This window comes from Cheilinus undulatus, linkage group 15 (assembly GCF_018320785.1).
Source record: "Cheilinus undulatus linkage group 15, ASM1832078v1, whole genome shotgun sequence".
Lineage (NCBI taxonomy): Eukaryota > Metazoa > Chordata > Actinopteri > Labriformes > Labridae > Cheilinus > Cheilinus undulatus.
The window spans coordinates 14,240,322-14,258,883 of record NC_054879.1 but is presented as its reverse complement, the minus strand read 5'-3'; the positions used below and the strand labels follow the sequence as shown (position 1 = coordinate 14,258,883).

Genomic DNA, 18,562 nt, shown 5'->3' with positions numbered 1-18,562 from the left:
TTCAAAGGGCACTAACATCTAAACAACCAAGGAATATCAAAAACAACATGGCTGTAATTTGCTCCGACAAGTCGATCAAAGGGCCTTGATGACTGCCAGATTGTGATTTATGCTCCTAGTTATCCTTCTTTCTACACGTGCTCATCTCATGACAGGAACAGCAATCTTACACCATCTTTGTCGCTTGTTTCCAAATTACAATGGCGCATGAAATCTAAGAAGCTTATGTACAACAAACCCGTGATGCAGCTGGCAGCGGTTAAGTAAGAGCTGAACCAGTTTCAAGTTTTTTTTTTCTGGCTTTATCTTGTGGAAGACAGCCAACAGTGTACAAAGAGCTGACAGCTGGATTCATCCTAATGTCTGTGAGCAGTGTGCCTCGTCTGCTGTCTCTCAATACCCATTCAAAACGCTACTGTACATTCTGACACCAGCCTGGAATCATACAGATCATAACCACACAGATGCTTGTCAAGCCTAACAAAGAAGTTACACAATTATAGTCGTTTTCTCACAAGGCTCTGCAGCGACAGCTTTTCTGCTCAGTGAAGTCAGAGTAGCGATGGGCAGAAGCCCAGTAACAGTACTGTCACTGGTTTTACTTCTGCCACAAAACGGTTCATGCAAAAACATCACCACTGGTTTAAATACCAGATCAATTCCGATGCTAGCTCAAAGTTCTAAGTGGATAAAGAAGTGTATAACAGAGACATTTCATACCGAGCCCCAGTCTTTTATATGGTTTGCTCTGACACTTGGGGTGCTTTTACATTAGTCTAAAGCATAAATATTCCCTCCCCCCCGCGGGTCAGCTTTAACACCAGTAAATTCCTCAGTGCCTGAGCCCACTTATGTGCATGCTCAGTCCAATACAGGAGGAGGCAAGGGAATAAAGCTATCCAAACCTACTTGGCCCTATATTAAAAAAGCAATTATCCCCTCTTGTAAAATCATAAATTCACTGTGACTAACCACATGTCTTTAAAAACTGAGTTCATTTTCACTAGCCAAACCCTGGTCCTACTGCAAGACCTGTTGAATCCAAAACCCCCTTAAATAGAACCCAAGTAGGCTAAAATATCTCAAAAAGCAACACATCATGATGCCATCTAAAGTCACTGACATCTATCAGTCTGTAAATGTTTACAAAGCCATTTTGAAGGCTTTGTGAGTCCATTGAACCACAGTGAGAGCCATTATCCACAAATGGGGAAAACTTGGAACAGTGGTGAACCTTATCAGGAGTGGCCGGCCTACCCAAATGACTCCAAGTGTTCATGATTCAACAATAAGAAAGGGACAGGGCAAAAATGGCATCCATGGGAGAGTTCCAAGGCCAAAACCACTACTGACCGAAAGAAAACAAAGGCTCATCTCCGTTTGACCAAAAACATCCTGTAGATCCCCAAGACTTCTGGGAAAATGTTCTGTGCACTGACCAGACAAAAGTTTAACTTTTTGAGAGCTGTGAGTCCCATTTCATCTGGAGTAAAACTAACACAGCAGTAGTATGGTAGTATGATGGTCTGGAGTTGCGTTGCTGCTTCAGAACCTGGACCACTTGCTGTAATTTATGGAACCATTTTCCATTAAATTGAGTGTTCTGGCTCAAGTTGATTTGAATCAGCTTGGCAGCCCAGCGAGGCAGGGGATTTGTTCGTCAACAACAACCAAGCTACTTGTTTGATGGTACATTTGGAACCGATGACAGAATATTTTGAGTTAAATAGCTGTGCTTCAGAAAGGCATTGTTTTATTCCACCAGAAGAACAGGAAGCACTGTTTGCTATTGTTGTCCACCCACATCGTGCCTATCCATGCTGCTGTCCCGAGGTACACTATATTGCCAAAAGTATTCACTCACCCATCCAAATAATTGAAATCGGGTGTTCCAATCACTTCCATGGCCACAGATGTATAAAATCAAGTACCTAGGCATGCAGACTGTTTCTACAAACATTTGTGAAAGAATGGGTCTCTCTCAGGAGCTCAGTGAATTCCAGCGTGGTACTGTGATAAGATGACACCTGTGCAACAAGTCCAGTAGTGAAATGTCAACGGTCCTAAATATTCCACAGTCAACTGTCAGTGGTATTATAACAAAGTGGAAGTGACTGGGAACGACAGCAACTCAGCCACCAAGTGGTAGGCCACGTAAAATGACGGAGCGGGGTCAGCGGATGCTGAGGCACATGGTGCGGACAGGTCGTCAACTTTGTCAATCGCTACAGACCTTGAAACTTAATGTGGTCTTCGGATTAGCTCAAGAACAGTGTGTAGAGAGCTTCATGGAATGGGTTTTCATGGCCGAGCAGCTGCACCCAAGCCATACATCACCAAGTGCAATGCAAAGCGTCGCAGTGGTGTAAAGCACTGCATCTGACTATGGTGTGGGGTTGTTTCTCAGGAGCTGGGCTTGGCCCCTTAGTTCCAGTCAAAGGAATTCTGAATGCTTCAGCATACCAAGAGATTTTAGACAATTCCATGTTCCCAACTTTGTGAGAAGTCCTTGAACAATGACAAACCACTTTGACATCAGGTGTAGCCTGGCATGGCAAAACTAGTGATGGAAAAGTAAATCAGCATGGCTTGCTCTGGATCGGCGTGGCCAAAAGTCAAAAAAAGTTGAAAAGCCTCACATGAATTTCTGCTCACAACTAGAAAATCCTGAAGGAGAATGTCTGGCCATCATTTCATGACCTCCAGCACAATTGCACTTGGGTTATTAAGCAGAACAATGATCTGAAACCCACCAGTAAGTCCACCTCTAAATGACTTGAAAAACATAATGAAGGTTTAAGAGATGCCTTGTCAAAGCCTTATATTTGATTGAGATGCTGTGGCATGCCCTTAAACAGGCTGTTCATGCTGGAAAACCCTCCAGTGTGGCTGAACAAAAAAGATTCCGCAAAGAAGAGTGGGACAAAATTCCTCCACAGCGATGTGAAAGACTTATTGCCTGTTATCGCAAACGCTTGCTTCTAGTTGTTGTTGCCAAGGGTGGAACAACCAGTCATAAGGTTTAGGAGGCAAGGGCTTTTTCAAATATGGCCGGGTTGGTCTGGATGGCTTTTCCCCTTAATAAATGACATAATCCTTTAAATACTGTATTTCGTATTTACAGTGGTTATCTTTGTCTGATATTACCTTTGGTCAGTGATTGGAAACATTTTCAGTAAGTATGACAAATGTGGAAACAAGTATATTGCAAAGATTGCAAAGCAAAGTAAATAAAGCTGCCTGCTTTTTACAGCTGATTGAATGTCTGAAGCCCTGGAGATCTAGTCACAGTGTACGGATTTATTTCTGTATGTCTCCTTTTGTTCAGTCACATCCCTCTGTCTACGGGGAGAGTGGCAACAAGAGCCCGACTGTTCTCCCATCTGTCCCATGGTGGGAGCTCCCTGGGGTGCTGCGTCTCTCCCTGATGAACTCTGATGTTCAGAAGGGATTCTCCCTAAATTACACACCAGGCTGTCTCTAAAGACTCACACTGTTACCCTGTGCTGATTTGTGCTCTTAATGGGTCCGTGCAAGCTGTTAGCTCCCCAAAGAGGACCAAAAATACCAAAAAGAACCTGTTTTTGAATCACAAGTAAAAGCCTCTGTTTTTAAACCCAGGACAGACTCACCTGCTGAAGGTTTATACAACCCATTTCCAAAATAGTTGGGGTGCCATGTATAAACCCATATTTTATTCACAATAAAATATAAACAACATATCAGATGTTGAAACTGAGACATTTTAACATTTCATGAAAAATACAAGCTCAGTTTGAATTTGATGGCAGCAACACGTCTCGAAACAGTAGGGACAGGGCCATGTTTACCATCGTAGCATCCCCTCCTCTAACAGCAGGATTCTAATGGCTCAACAGTCCTGTGTCTTTTCCTATTGGATTTTTAATTTTATGATGCTCCAAATGTTTTCAATTGGTGAAAGGTCTGAACTAAAGAATTGTCAGTATTTCGGCCAATCGTCTTGGCCAAAATATGCAAGGCCTTCTCTGAAGGATACATTGCATATGTTGCTCTAAAACCTCCATCTTCTTTCCAGCATTGATAGTGTCTTTCCAGTTGTGTAAGCTGCCCATGCCATAGGCGCTAATGCAACCCCATACCATCAGAGATGCAGGCCTTTAAATTGTGTGCTGATAAAAAAGCTGGATGGTCCCTCTCCTCCTTAGTTCACAGGACACGGCATTTGTGGTTTCCAGGAAGAATTTCTCATTTTGTTTTCCATTTTGCATCAGTCCATTTTAAATGAGCTGTGGCCCAGAGAAGACAGCGATGTTTCTGGATCATGTTTGCATATGGCTTCTTCTTTGCATGATACAGCTTTAACTTGCATTTATGGACAGAATGGCCAAATTTGTTTCTAGAAATGTCCTTGAGCATATGCAGTGATTTACAGCACAAAATCATGTTTTTAATGCAGTGCCACCTGAGGGACCAAAGATCACGAGCATCCAATATTGATCTTCAGCTTTGTCCCTTGTGCACAGGGGATTCTCCAGATTCTCTGAATCTTCTGAAATCATGGACTACAGATGGTAGGATATCCATATTATTCACAATTCTATGTTGCGGAATATTTTTCTGAAGTTTTTTTCTTAGAATTTTTTGGAACATTTTTTTACAGACTGGTAAACCTCTATTCATCCTTACTTCTTTTGAGACCACAAGCTGTGCAGTCAATTGAAAAATAATCTTTCTTCTAATGCATCACCCCCTTAACAACAAACTAAAGAATGTGTAGTCATGTGATAGGAAGCCAGGTGTCTCAGGGTACATAGCCTGCTAGAAACCAAAAAGATGAAGAAGTACTAGTCATGTGACATCGTCCCATCCAGTCCGCTAAAACTCAAACACAAAGCTGAATGTGCAATGTGAGCAGAAAAGTTATTTTCTACTTTTAATACATCAGTATAAAGATAATTTATTTTGTTAGAATGAAACATAAGTTGTTTATTTTCTACCTTTCTTGGAAAATTTGACTTTTAACCAAAAAAATTCTTTCAGCTGATGTGTGTTTTGATTTCAATTGTTTCAATAAATAACCATAAATTGTTTATCTGTTCATGTTCCTTTGAATTATTTGTTCTAAAATTATACTAATATTTACAGAACAGAGTTGGAGGTCAGGGAGGAATAATCGTTAATTAATTGAAATCAAGAAAGAAAGTTCAATTAATCATGATTTTGATTTTTGTTATAATCGCCCAGCCCTAACTTGAAAAAAAAAAAAAAAAATTCTCCTTTTATACCCAGTCATGTTACTGACCTGTTGCCAATTAACAGCTTTTTCCAGCTTTTCCAGCTTTTTTTTCCCAGCTTTTTGTTGTCCTGTCCCAACTTTTTAAAGATGTTTTCCTGACAGTATTTTTCAGGAAATAGTAAAATTTCTCAGTTTCAACATCTGTTGTTTAGGTTCCATTGTGAATAAAATACAGGTTTATGAGATTTGACAATCATTGCATTGTGTTTATATTTACATTTTTTTTACCCTGTGCCCCAACTTTTTAGAAATCCGTACTGTACATTCAAGGATAATTTGGTCTGTGTTTTGTTTGGTTTGATGTAATTGCACAGAAAAATATGCAAACTATAATGATCTGCTTTGGATGGAGGATTGCTAAAGCTCTCTGTATTAAAGAAAATGTTGAAATTTCATTTAAACCATATCAAGACAGCAATAAGAATGACTCAAGAATGAATGACAAAGAAAGAAAAATAGAAGAAAACACTCCAAGCCAGACCCGAACCAATCACACAGTGAGCACAAAGTAAACCCCCGCTGTTCCAACAACACAACATGTGCTTTTTATCTGCACTGCTCACCACAGCAGATGCAGTCCAGCCCCCAAAGCTCTTGTATATCCTGCTGACATATTGCTTTTGATAACAAACATCCCTGCTGGAGAATCCAAACAAAGATAATGGCAGTCTGAGCGTTCAGTTAAAGCCGTGTGATCAGAACTGTGCTAAGGCTTCGAGAGAGTCAGCATATAAAAGGAGAAATGTCCAAGAACCTCTCTCTTAGCTTGGATACTTGCCTGGAGACGTCTGATAGTCCACTGAGAGAAAATCACTTTCTAAACCAGTGATCCACTTACTTTCAGTCACTTTTCAAGGCTCATAAATGTAAAAGTCAGAGTCAAGTGTCCTGGCCTGAGGGGCTTTACTGGTTTTATTTGTACCTCCATGCAGACATGCACAGCCCAACAGTAAATAAAACAATTTAATAAGTACATGCACCTCTAAAATTCAAATCTAAGTCCATGGATTTACAATTTCTTGTCAAAAACTACAGACCCTCTCTTCTCTGACAAGAGAATGTTGATCTTCCTATATTTAGCAGCATTTATTTGATCCTCTACCTTTACAAAACCTTCCAGGACTGGCTGCTGAGACGCATCCCCACAGCATGATGCTGCCACCGACTTCCTTCACAGTGGGGATGGTGTGTTTTTTGGTTACATAGCATCAATTGTCTGATAGCCAAAAAGCCCCATTTTTGTCTCATCAGACCAAAGAACTTTCTTCCACTTGACTGTGGAGTCTCCCACATGTCTTTTGGTGAACTCTAGTCCAGAATTAATCTGAGTTTTCTTTAACAGTGGTTTTCCTTTTGATACTCTCCCATTAGACTTTGACTAGTGAAGAACCCGGGCAACAGTTGCTATAAGCATAATCTCTCCCATCTCAGCTGCTGAAGCTTGTAACTCATTCAGAGTAGTCAAAGGTGTCTTGGTGACCTCTCTCACTAGTCCCCTTCTTGCATGGGCACTCAGTTTGTGAGGATGGTCTGATTTACACATGCACAATATTCCTTCAATTTCTTCATGGGTTGAATAATAATTTTGCCTTGAAAATGATTTTTTCTTAATTTTTTCTTCTAATTTTCAATAACCCTTTATCTGAGCTGCTTGAAGTGTTCTTTTGTCCTTATTGTGTAATGGTAGCCAAGAATACTGATTAACAAGTGACTGGGCCTTCCAGACACAGGCGTCTTTGAACTACAATCTTTTGAGACTCATTCAGTGCACTCGGGTGCTCCCCATTTCACTAATTGTGAGACTATTAGCACCAATTGGCTGGACATACAGTATGGCGTGACGCGATGCTATGGCAATGATGTGTTTTGAGCTTTGAACTAAGAGTAATTGACTTCCTGTCCGGATACAGACCTGCTTTTGTTTTGAAAGTAAACAAGGAGCTTTATGTAATGAAATGTAATTACACATAAATGAGGGGAGCTTTTTCCTCATTATCTCATAGCTCATCTAGTTTCCAGGCAAAATGTCACAGTGTGTCACATCACCAATTTTTATGGAGCCTTGTGAACTCATGCACAGCACATCTGATGCCAAAAAGTCCCTGAGGGTCCGTGTTTAGGCTTAAGAGTAGAGACTGGGATTAGGCCCCAATGTGGGATCACACAAAAGCCTTTATCAGGAGCACGCTCTGGCAGGTACAGTGATGAAGCAGTCAGTGCTGCTTGACTCTTGGAAGTTAGCTCATCATTAGTACATTTTCTTAGACTTCTGAATATTAATGTACATTTGAGACTTGATTAGCTTAATATATATAGAAGTTGCCTCATTTACACAGTGGTATGCATGACTGAACACAATAAAGAAATGATACTGCTTATCAAGATTTCCAGTTCCAGTGTTTTCAGTAGTAAAACATGCTCCAACTTTGGAAAAGATGCCGACTGAAAAACACATACAAGTCTAAAAGAAATACATAACAGAAACAAACAAGAAGAAAATGTTTCATGTGTAAAAATATACAGCAGAAAACTGAAACAAACAGCAAAAATGCTGCAAATCCACAAAAGACACAAAGTCAAAGCGACACAAATCCAAAAGCTAATAAAACAGAAAAACACTGCACAGTCTCTAAGTCCCAACAGGGGAATAAAACTGGAACTGGATTCTGCTAAATCATTTTTTGGAGAGAATTTTTTCCCTCTAACGTCCTTTTAGCTGACAACTTGGTCTGGGAGCTCACAGTAAGGGGGGTTGCTGGCGTTCAGACTAGAGCTTTGGACCACCTGGGTGCCAGGGTTTGCAAGCAGGGGGGTGAGGAAACCCATGGGGGTAATTTACAGCTATACAGCAAATCATCTTATCAGTTCCTCTTTTAGAAATTGAGGAAAGTACTGCATCTGTAAAAGAAAAGGTCAAGAAAAATTGCACCCTTGAGGCATCCTGCAGGCTTATATAACATGTAACTAATGTTATCTGAAATACGGGGTCTTTGTCTCTGCCCCTTTCTTTTCTGTTTACTCTCTTGACATTTCTTTTCCATGATGAAAAATAACTCTTAACAGTTTCTCTGAAATTCAATCTTGATGGACTGTGTTTTTTGTTTGTAAAAAAAAAAAAAAAAAAACCAAACAAAAAAAAAAAAAAAACAGTGGGGGAAAAAAGCCAGAAGAGATACTCACAAAACAATCAACAAGGTGTTAAAGCTGCAAAACAGTCCCCAGGCTGAGATATTAAATGGGAAAGAAGTCTCTTTAACTAACACTCAAGTGGTCAAAACATTAGGTATAGCAGATGCCAATGTCTTTAATCGCCCTTTTGCACTGGCAGCACCTATTGGCTTCTACTTCTTATGTCTTCAAAGGAAAATATGTTCAATTTATGGTCTGAACTGTCTCTATTAATAAAAAATGTCTATATTTGAAAAGACATTTGTACTTAAACAGGAAACATGTTTTGGTTTCTTGATGAATTTCACATAATAAGGGAGAAAAGCTGTTAAAAGTGTCTGTTTTGCACTCATGTGAAATTAATCACTGAAACAAAAATGTTGTCTTACCATATGGAGTACTGTTTATCATAAAAGGATTCCTCAAATCAAAACAAGAGGTCAACAGCATAGACAGGCAGAGCTGGACACTGGTCTCTACTCATCATTAAGGCTGTAACAATCCATCAATGTATGTTGATACATTGATTGGTTAATTAATTATCCTATCAGATTAATAGAAAGTTAAAACTTCAATCCAAACTACTTTTAAGCTACGCTTTTATTTTGACAGTTCTGCCCCACAGTGCATCCTCAACAAGCTAGCGGTAGCACTAGTTGCTAACAGTCTTAGCCTAGGTAAAGAGGCTATCCTCATCTCTCTTGGCTGTGTGGACAGAGACTACTGCAGGGTGAGCCTCTAGACACATTTTGCAGTCTTCGTCTTTTAACTGTATAAAACCGCCTTATGAAATTGTTTATGGATTTAAAAAAAAAAAAAACTCTCTCCCTTCGTTATGTCTGAACTAGCACAAGTGGAGTCTGATACAGGCTCTACAGATAAACAGGGAACAGTCTGCTCCACTGTAACTCTGATTGTAGTCCACTGCTTTTTTTTATTATTCCCCCTCTTTCTGTCATGATAACAAACTGTTCTTTGAGATAAAACTTTGCTCTAATTCGTCCATTTATCAAAATCAGGAATACAATAAATAAAAAAAATAACAAATTCATCACTCTAACATCACATGCCATGGATTTCATATCATGAAATATGATGTATTGCAAAACTAAAAAAAGAACTATATGCCACAAAAATAGACCCATATGTTAAGTATAAAGGGCTGAAATACAGCAAACATTAAGCTTTTAGCTTCATCATGCCCTCACCAATGGCAAAAGGTATACAATCATGGAATCATATTGAAATGAATGTCAAATCAACCCAAAAAGGCGAAATAATTCACTGTTGACAAACTAATACTGCATGAACCTCTTGATCAAGCTGATCAGGGCTGCACTGTATTGCCCAGACACTCTGAAAGGTTGGTGAAAAACCCTGGTCATGGCAGAGCGCATTGCAGCCAGTGTTTGTCGAAATTATGGGTCACTCTATGATATCTACATTAATCTTAAATGACTATTCCCACCCCATGTTACAAATATTTTTTATTTGAGTACTTACATCACCTCTATATCCATCCATTAAACAAAAATGGTGTTTTAATTTTTATTAAGTATAATGAATGGAGTGCAGCTTTTATTAGACACTTCATTTCAAAACAGGAAGTAAGCAAAGGTGATGGCAGAGGTGAGCAGTGCATCTCTATGTCATCTTTTTTTACCATTTTGACTGATAGCTTTGTGTTGGTGAGATTATCAGACTATAGATTTAAGTAAAGAGAACATATCTGTATTTATTGGATTGTGGATTTCATTCTCTGTCTTGTGGTTTATAAGCCCAGTCAGTTTGGTTTGAAAGTGTCTCCTCTTCCCATTTGTTTTTTTTTGTTTTTTTTTTTTTATTTTCTGCCAGTTCAAACACACCCAAGAGTTGTGTTTTTGTGCTCTGAGTTTCACAGCACGAAGATGTAAATAACTTGAGGGTGAATTCTTTTTGGTGCAATAATGAGATCGAGTTTCTTTTGTAACATATGAAGGTATAGACATTTCAAAAAGTGTAAAATCTTGTCTGAAAGTAAATATTTCTGCATTTGAAATAATGTCCTGTTAAGGGAAAACACATCTCACAGGGTAATTCTGAAACTAAATGGCTTTCTCAGACAAAAGTCCCCAGGGAAATAGTGAAAGAGCAGATTCATAAACAGGTCTAATACTGTGTTTATGATATTCATATCGTGTCAAAATGTGTCATTAGAAAAATTGGTCCCAAAAGAAAAATTGCAGCATTCACTTCCGCTGCTTAATGGATGGACTGGAGGAAGTGAGAAATAGAACTGGATGCCCCCCAGCAATGTACTAATGTACTTTTATTTCTGTATTGGGGGGGGGGGGGCATGTCCCAGTTGTCCTCATTTTCTGCAGCTGGTTTTAATGGCTTCACAATGCTTCCCAATGAGACAAACCCAGGATGAAGCAAATAGCCAACGTGAGTTGAATTATTCGCTGTTCCTCAGAGAGAAGTCGTTGTTCACACTGGTGTAGAAAAGGACGTCAGGTCTGCTGGGTCACTACAGCCCATCCTCGCAAGATCCACTGGCTCCCATTCTGTTCCAGCATGTCTCTGAAGCTAACCAAACTTAGCAGTGCTTTCAGTCGCGTCACCACAGCTTAACAAGTTACATGTTTATATAAAACTTACATTTAATCTGCAATTAAAAAAATGTAATACATAAAACCTCTGTACATAGAAAGTGCACTGAATCCATACAAGAAAAGGCTGAACAAGAGAAACTAAAGTCAGCCACATCAGATCTCTGCAAAAGGAAAACCACATCATGGACTGGGAAACACCAAGGTCATTCATTCAGAGAGCAACAAATACCACTGATGGATTAAGGAGACCTCTGAGATCTAGAAACAGGCCCACAGGACTGTAAACTGGGATAAGGTGGCAGCATGTACAGCTCTGTGAAAGAGCATTTGTTTGCTTCCTGATTTTATTCATTTATTCATTTTGCATATTTGTCACACTTAAATGTTTCAGATCATCAACATATTTTTTTTATATAAAACAAATATAATCCAAGTTAATACAAAATACACTTTATAAAAATGATGATTTCATTTTTTAAGGGAAAAAAGCCATCCAAACCTATCTAGCCCTATGTGAAAAAGTAATTACCCCCAACCACAAACTTTGAGTCCACAGAACATTTTTCCAAAAGTCTTGGGGATAATCAAGATGTTTGTTTTTGTCTCCCTCGTTAAATCATGAACTAACTGTGATTGACTACATTTTTTTGGAAAGCTGAGTTCAGTGTCTCTATCCACATCCAGGTCTGATCACTGCCAGATCTGTTGAATCCAGAAATCCCACAGGGTGATTTCACACCTGAAAGTCCAGACCAAGGTTTGTGGTTTCGTTCCTTTGTATATGATTTGGTTGGTTTTGGTTTAACAATGTCATTATTGCAAACATACTAACAATTTTTACAAGAAACTTATGTGATTGTTATTAACAACATGGGTGCATGTTTCAATAGTTTACATTGGTTGGTCAGTGGGTAAGCAGTCATCTGACGTCAGCAGCAAGGATTTTCCAGACTCCATCTCTGTCGTCAGGTAAATCCATCAAGAAAAGCTCCAATCCACAATATTTGTGCCGAACTGAACTCTGTTCAGACCAATCAGCAATCAGCCTCATTTGAGGAGAACGAGGTGGTGGCTATGGGCGGGGTTTAGTTGTACTTGAAGCTGTTTGTAATGGCTCCATCCAGTGCTGTAATTAGCTCAGATATAGCTCTGGTATAGCGTCAATGTTAAAAAAATTTGACCACCTTCCTGTATGAAATAAAGTATAAAAACAACACTGAAAGCTTTTCATGATGGGAAAGATGTTTGGGCTCTCCTGCTGACCTGCTACAGCATGAGAGTTACGAGGGGAAAGGGTTAGTTGTGTGAGTGGTTGTGTACAAGTGATTAGCTAGGACTTTGGCACAGTGGCAGTTTTGTCAGAACCGGAAATTTCTTTAGTAAAACAAGAGCAGAGGGCCACACTGAAAGCTTTTCAAGTCAGAAAAGATGTTTTTGCTCTTCTCCCGGCCTGTTTCAACATGGGTTTTGAGATTGTTACAGGTGTGATTCGCCATTGTATCCAATAGCTGCTGGCAGTGGCAGTTTAATCAGAACTGGTAAACATTTTCTTTTTAAAACAAGAGCAAAGAGCCACACCAAAATCTTTCCTTGGAAGAGAAAATGTGTTTGGGTGTGCCCCAGCATTTACACCATTAACATTCTACTGCAGTGAAACCTGTTAGCTCAAGAGATGCACATGTGCACATCAGTTTGTCTTGTCGCTCTGATTGGCCCTTTATGAATGTGACAGAGGAACATTCCTCCAATCACCTTCTAAACATGGGAACATGGGAGCTTTCCCAGATGAATGTGAAATCCATCCATTCAATGGATATTTGAAACAGTCAATCTAGCATGTCAGGTACCTTTATATAAACCCTGTCTGTCAAAGTGAAGTAGGCTTAAAGATCTCAAAAAGCAAAACAAGAACATAAGAAAGTCACTGACACTAATCAGTCTGGACAGTGTTACAAAGCCATTTCTGATGCTTTGGAACTCTAGCTAACCATAGTGAGAGCCATTATGCACACATGGGGAAAACTTGGAAGAGTGGTGAACCTTCCCAGGAGTGGCCGACCTACCAAATTTACTCTAAGAGTGCATCAACCACTGATCTAGGAGGTCACAAAAGAACTCAGAACTAAATCTAACGACCTGCATGCATCTCTTGGCTCAGTAAAGGTCAGTGTTCAACAACAGGAAAGAGACTGGGCAAAAATGGCATCCATGGGAGAATTCCAATGCCAAAACCACCGCTGACCAAAAAGAACACAAAGGCTCGTCCTACATTTGACAAAATATTTGGGTTAGAAATTAAATGTTTTGACGTGAGCCAACTTTTTGTTTTCGGTCCATTTTTACCTTAAAGTCACCAAATAACAAGGAGCAACTGTACCTCCTTTTTAATCTGTAAAGCCTAGCTTCCTGCCAGAACTACCAGTGAGTCGTCCTCAAAGGGGCGCAACACTCACTGAAATCACTGGAGCCTAATGCCTCTGCTATTGCCAAGTGCTCCATACAACCCAGCTTTAAAAATAGGCTACTGAAATATCCCTTTAACTGTTTTACTTTTGAACCCCCACTTATTAACTAGGAAGGTCAAAATGTAATTTCTGTCATAACTAGTGAATATTTTGTCTGTTGACTATTAACTTTTCCTTTTTTTAAGCTTGTCAGTCAAATGTCATCACCTGCTATAGTGGATATTTTGGGCCTTACATTTAATATATCATAGCTTTTGCTTTCTTATTAGTTACCCAGTCAGTCTTTCAGTATTTATCTCACTACTAACACTAGAGAGGGAAACTAATGATTTATATCAAGAATGTTAATAAATTCTAAAAGAGCTTTCTATAAATCAGTTTGTATGCAATTGGACATTGGTAGGAAATTTTAGGATAGTACTGTAAAGCAGGTTAATGTTAACTGTTGGATTTTTGTTAAGCATGAGTCTCATTTTCTACAGTCTGCATCACCTCTAGCCCTACTCGAATCTTACTTTACTTCTATTATAACACCAAACTTCTTAGAACCGGTAACACAGGGTTCTTTTTTATATTCATACTTTCATCTATTTTTACACTTGTGTACAGCTCTCTGTGAAAAGTAGATCCGATATAAGTGGCTGCTGGAGTCCACACAAAGAAAGTGAGGCACTGATGTCTTCTCACATCTTTACACCTAATTTTTCAGTCAGAATTTTACTTTAAACACCAAAGGCTGATTAAAAGCTCTGAAAGTTTCTGGAAGTGTTTTTGTTTTCTTCATTGAGCCAGCCAAACCAACTCCTCTCAGATCATGTGGGACAGCTCTGCTTACAGTTTCCTAACATGAAAACCAAAAGGAGGAGCAGCCTTCAGATCTGCTGAAAGAAGCTTTTAGAAAGGTGACGTCTGCTCCTCCTCTGTTCTTTGGAATCAACACTTAAGACTTTGTTTTCCTGCACCTTTAATTCAGCTGAATCAGAGTGTACTCTGTTTTATATCTACCACATCAGTCTGTTTATTCAGTCCCAGCTCTTTAGTCTTATAAAGATTCCTTTTTTTAACTTTTCTTTTTTATTTCCTGTTTCTTTTCAATCATTTCCTAATGCCTTTTTGTATTATGTAAGGCAAGGGTGAATCAAAGAGTTTTAAATCTTATCTGGATTTTATGGGGTATTAATGGAGCCTTACACTGAGGCAATATTCAGGCGAACTTTATCCCTGACTCAGTTTTTATGTTAGATAAAACACTCAAAAAATGACCTGCCTTTGCTGAACGATACGCTATATGGACAACAGTATTTGGCCACAATTGTTAATTATCGAATTCAGGGGTTTCAATCAGACCTGTTGCCACTGGTGCATAAAACCAAGCACCCAGCCTTTTCTCTCACATATTTGCTTGTATTGTTCTCTTGTATATAACAATATAATCATTAATGTACATCCAGGACTGTGGATATTCCTTCTCTCCACTTCTATCTCGTTGTATTACATGGTATTATGTTATCTTTCCAATCATGTGAGAACATTGAATGGTTGATATGTAATCACATGAATCGTGGCTCACAGTGGAGCGGAGAGCTGATGAGAGAACTCACGCTGTCACGGTTTAGGCTGATGAAAGTTAATCCAGGGGTTTCAGCGCTATTGCTCAGCATTATGCACAGGCTAACCATGGCCCTGAAGCCTCATTAAAGTTATGGGTATTAAAAAGGAAAAATCTGAGTGGTAGAGACATCATCAGCTCTGCAGGGGCATTGTGGATTCACGTCTTAAACAGTTTGGCCTCTAAGAATAACTGATAGTCAGGTTTTTAATACACTACTCTACTGGTGGAGGAAGTTGGGATGTGCATGAAACTTTTAGAAAATCGGATATTAAGATCAGTTTCTTATATGCTTGGCTTATGCCATCTGAACTTTGGTAAGGGAAACTCCATTATACAATTTATCTAGATGATACTTGAATATAAGGAGTTAATAATTGTGTACAAGATTTAGGCAGACCCTATGTGTTTTATGCATCACTTCTTTGTCTAGTTTGACACAAATAAAGACACAGTAGCTCTGAAAAATTGATCTTATGCACAACTAAAGAATGTAAGCAATCTATGTGATCAGAACCATTTCTGCAATTGATTACTACAGCCTCAGTGAAGTCACTTTTATCAGCATAGGTCAACATACAGTATGTATGCATATTAACTCCACTGAGAAAGTTGGATGGTCCAAGTAGTTGTGCAATATGAAAATACGTCAGTGTTACTCCAGTCTGTCGAAAGGCATTACTGTCTTAACTCTCTGAGACTGCAGTTGTGGTAAGCGACAAGACGAGACACGTTATTCAAAGTTAAATAACTTTTGAACCATAAATCGTAGTCACTTGTTTTATTCTTCTTAATGCCTTCAATTGTGCTCTCTTTATGACGCTATCCATGCCTTTGCAACTATTAGAGAAAGTTTTCTAGTGAGCCTGGAACATGGCTGACTTTCCAGACTTTAAAGACTGAATCCATACTAGTAATTCCATTACTGAACATTTATTTTTTCCATATATATATATATATATATATATTTCTTTTTTTTTTTTTTTTTTTATCATGTCTGCAGCTAGAGGCTAATGCTGTCACCATATTGTCTGTTTGTATCCCAGAATGCATTGCTGCATCTGAATTTTGGCTGCTTGTGCCATGTGCTAGCTTACGTGTTAGTCAGTAGGTATTTAGCCTAATGCTAACGTATCTGCACACACACCGACAACAAATCATATCCTGAATGTAGCTTTCCCAAGTGCTTTGTGTCTGTTTCTGTCTTCTTCTCTGATATTTTCAAACACTTTTCTCTACAAATTTGAAAGTATTTCCTTCAGAATACCCTGACTTACATGGTAGAAAAATAGGTATTTGAAAGCTTGACAGGCATAGCAACAGTAACCAAGGGGGGTGGGGCTTAGGAGAGGTTCAATTAAGATAATAAACAATAGGTTAAGGTTAATAAACAATAAACAAGTCACATTGTGAGATGGTCATTCTGCATTTCGGACACTGTATCTTTAGTTGCAATACCATGACAACGGTCGTCTGTCTACCTGTGTCACAGCCACAGGACCACGGTTTCAGAGCCATGACCAAAGATATTGCCACAATTGGCCATCTTCCATCTGGGACAGGCAGTGTATACATGGCTTTAGGCACTGAGCAAGCACTGATGCATGCACACCTGGTTCTACATACCTTATGTTTTTGGGTAGAGTTCATTCAATTTGACTTGCAGCCATGATTGTTAAACATAGAATAGCCTAGATAAAATGCACCCACTATAGAAAAAAAAAAGTTATCTAGCTTAATTTCTTTTAAACAATTTGAACACAGAAAGCTGGAGTACCTGTAAAGATGACACACACACAGGGAATACACGAACTCCATAAGACCTTGTCATACTGGGATTCAGACATGCAACCTTCTTGCTGTAATGCAAAAGTACAAATCACAACAAGAAGGCTGCTGTCAAAGTCTTAAACATTAGTTTAACAGACATAACCCAACAAAATATATCACTAGTGGCAGATTTTGATGAAAATAATCAGAAGTCATTGGTCTCAGGCTCAACTTAGAAGCTCCTGACTCAGCAGTAGACTACTTCTCAGGTGCACTTTACATTCCTGCTTCAACAAAGTGAAGTCTGATGAGGAGCAGAGACAGCTGCTGACATGACCCATTTCTCCCTCCTACTGTACTCATCTTTGCTGTTTTAAAGGTCCTTCTAACATGAAACACGTCGAGTCCACTTATGGAATGACTAAATACACGCATTTAATATCTAGGTTTGATATGAAATGTTAATATTTGCCCTGCTGTATTTGCCGGTAGTATCCAAAGTCCCATAAATCATTTAGTCAAGTGGATGCACTCGAGAGAGAGCGCGTCCTCAAACGGGAACACCGTTTGTCCTGCAGTCCCGTTAAATCATTTATCTGTTACACTGTTTCTGCGCTAACGGAACCAACAACCGATCAGCTGCTCCGACTCCGTCCACAAACACTTTTCGTGTCATTTAAACGACTCCGTGAACTTCAGGCACGTGGGTTAGTTTCGCTCCTGGAAACTTACCCAAGCTGCCAACTTCACAGAAGCAGACACTTCTGCAGGTTTCTATCACAGCTCCATGCATGCCACGTTTATCATGACAGCCAAAAACAATCATCGTCCTTACCTTCACATCACTTGAGTACCGCCGTGTAACCACCGCCGCGCTTTGGTTCATGTTTCAGCACCGTGGACAGCTCCGGTCCGTGGAAACAAAAAGCCAGTCAGTCCGTGGATCGATAAACTGCTGCTGAGAGTGCTCACACCGGCACCAGGGAGCCTCTTCAACTAGTTTACTGCTTCGTTTAACGCTGTTTACTGGTTCGTCTTCTTCTCTCTGACACGCTCGGGCTCTCAGCCAATGATGCCGTGTGCGTAAAGGCTCTGCTCCGCTGATGCGCCAGCTGTGAGAGCGAGCGGGCTGTTCATTCATCCGACGGTAACGCTGCGGCCAAGTTAGCCCTCACTGAGAGAGAGGGGCGAGCAGAGAGGAACAATCTGGCTGCAACAACATAAAGGCTTATCATTCATCAGATATGCTTCTGTCACGAATCCTGGATCATTACTAGACAGTTGTTGGCAAAGGAAAAACATGTTTTCAGGACCGAAGATATAAGCTTTCACTTCACGAGGAGAGATTACATAACGTGATAAGATGATAACAGCTCTCTGCATGTGCTGGCGTCATGTTTGTAAAGCCCGTACACGGACACAGTTCAGACACAACATCAACAACTGATTTAAAACGTCTTCAGCACTATTTTTTCATTTATTTAGTGCTCATGATGAGAAAATGTTCTGATAAATGTTATTATTGGTCATAAAGTTTAAAGAATGGACACATTAATCCCAGTCAAAATAGGTTTTTGATTTGTAAAAGACAAAATCATATGAATAACAAATATATACGTAATTCAGGGTCTTCTATGACATTTCTTGCCGTGAATTGTACACTTAAATCAGAAATCTT

At 39.4% G+C, this 18,562-nt stretch overlaps 1 protein-coding gene across 1 annotated transcript in view; it reads right to left on the bottom strand.

Moving 5' to 3' along the window:
- Positions 1–17,770, bottom strand: part of LOC121522618 (inactive dipeptidyl peptidase 10-like) — a 160,254-nt gene extending 142,484 nt beyond the window's left edge. The window contains exon 1 of the mRNA XM_041807166.1: positions 17,720–17,770. Within this exon, the coding sequence (XP_041663100.1) occupies positions 17,720–17,770 (51 nt within the window). The remainder of the gene's footprint in view (positions 1–17,719) is intronic.
- Positions 17,771–18,562: the final 792 nt, after the last annotated feature.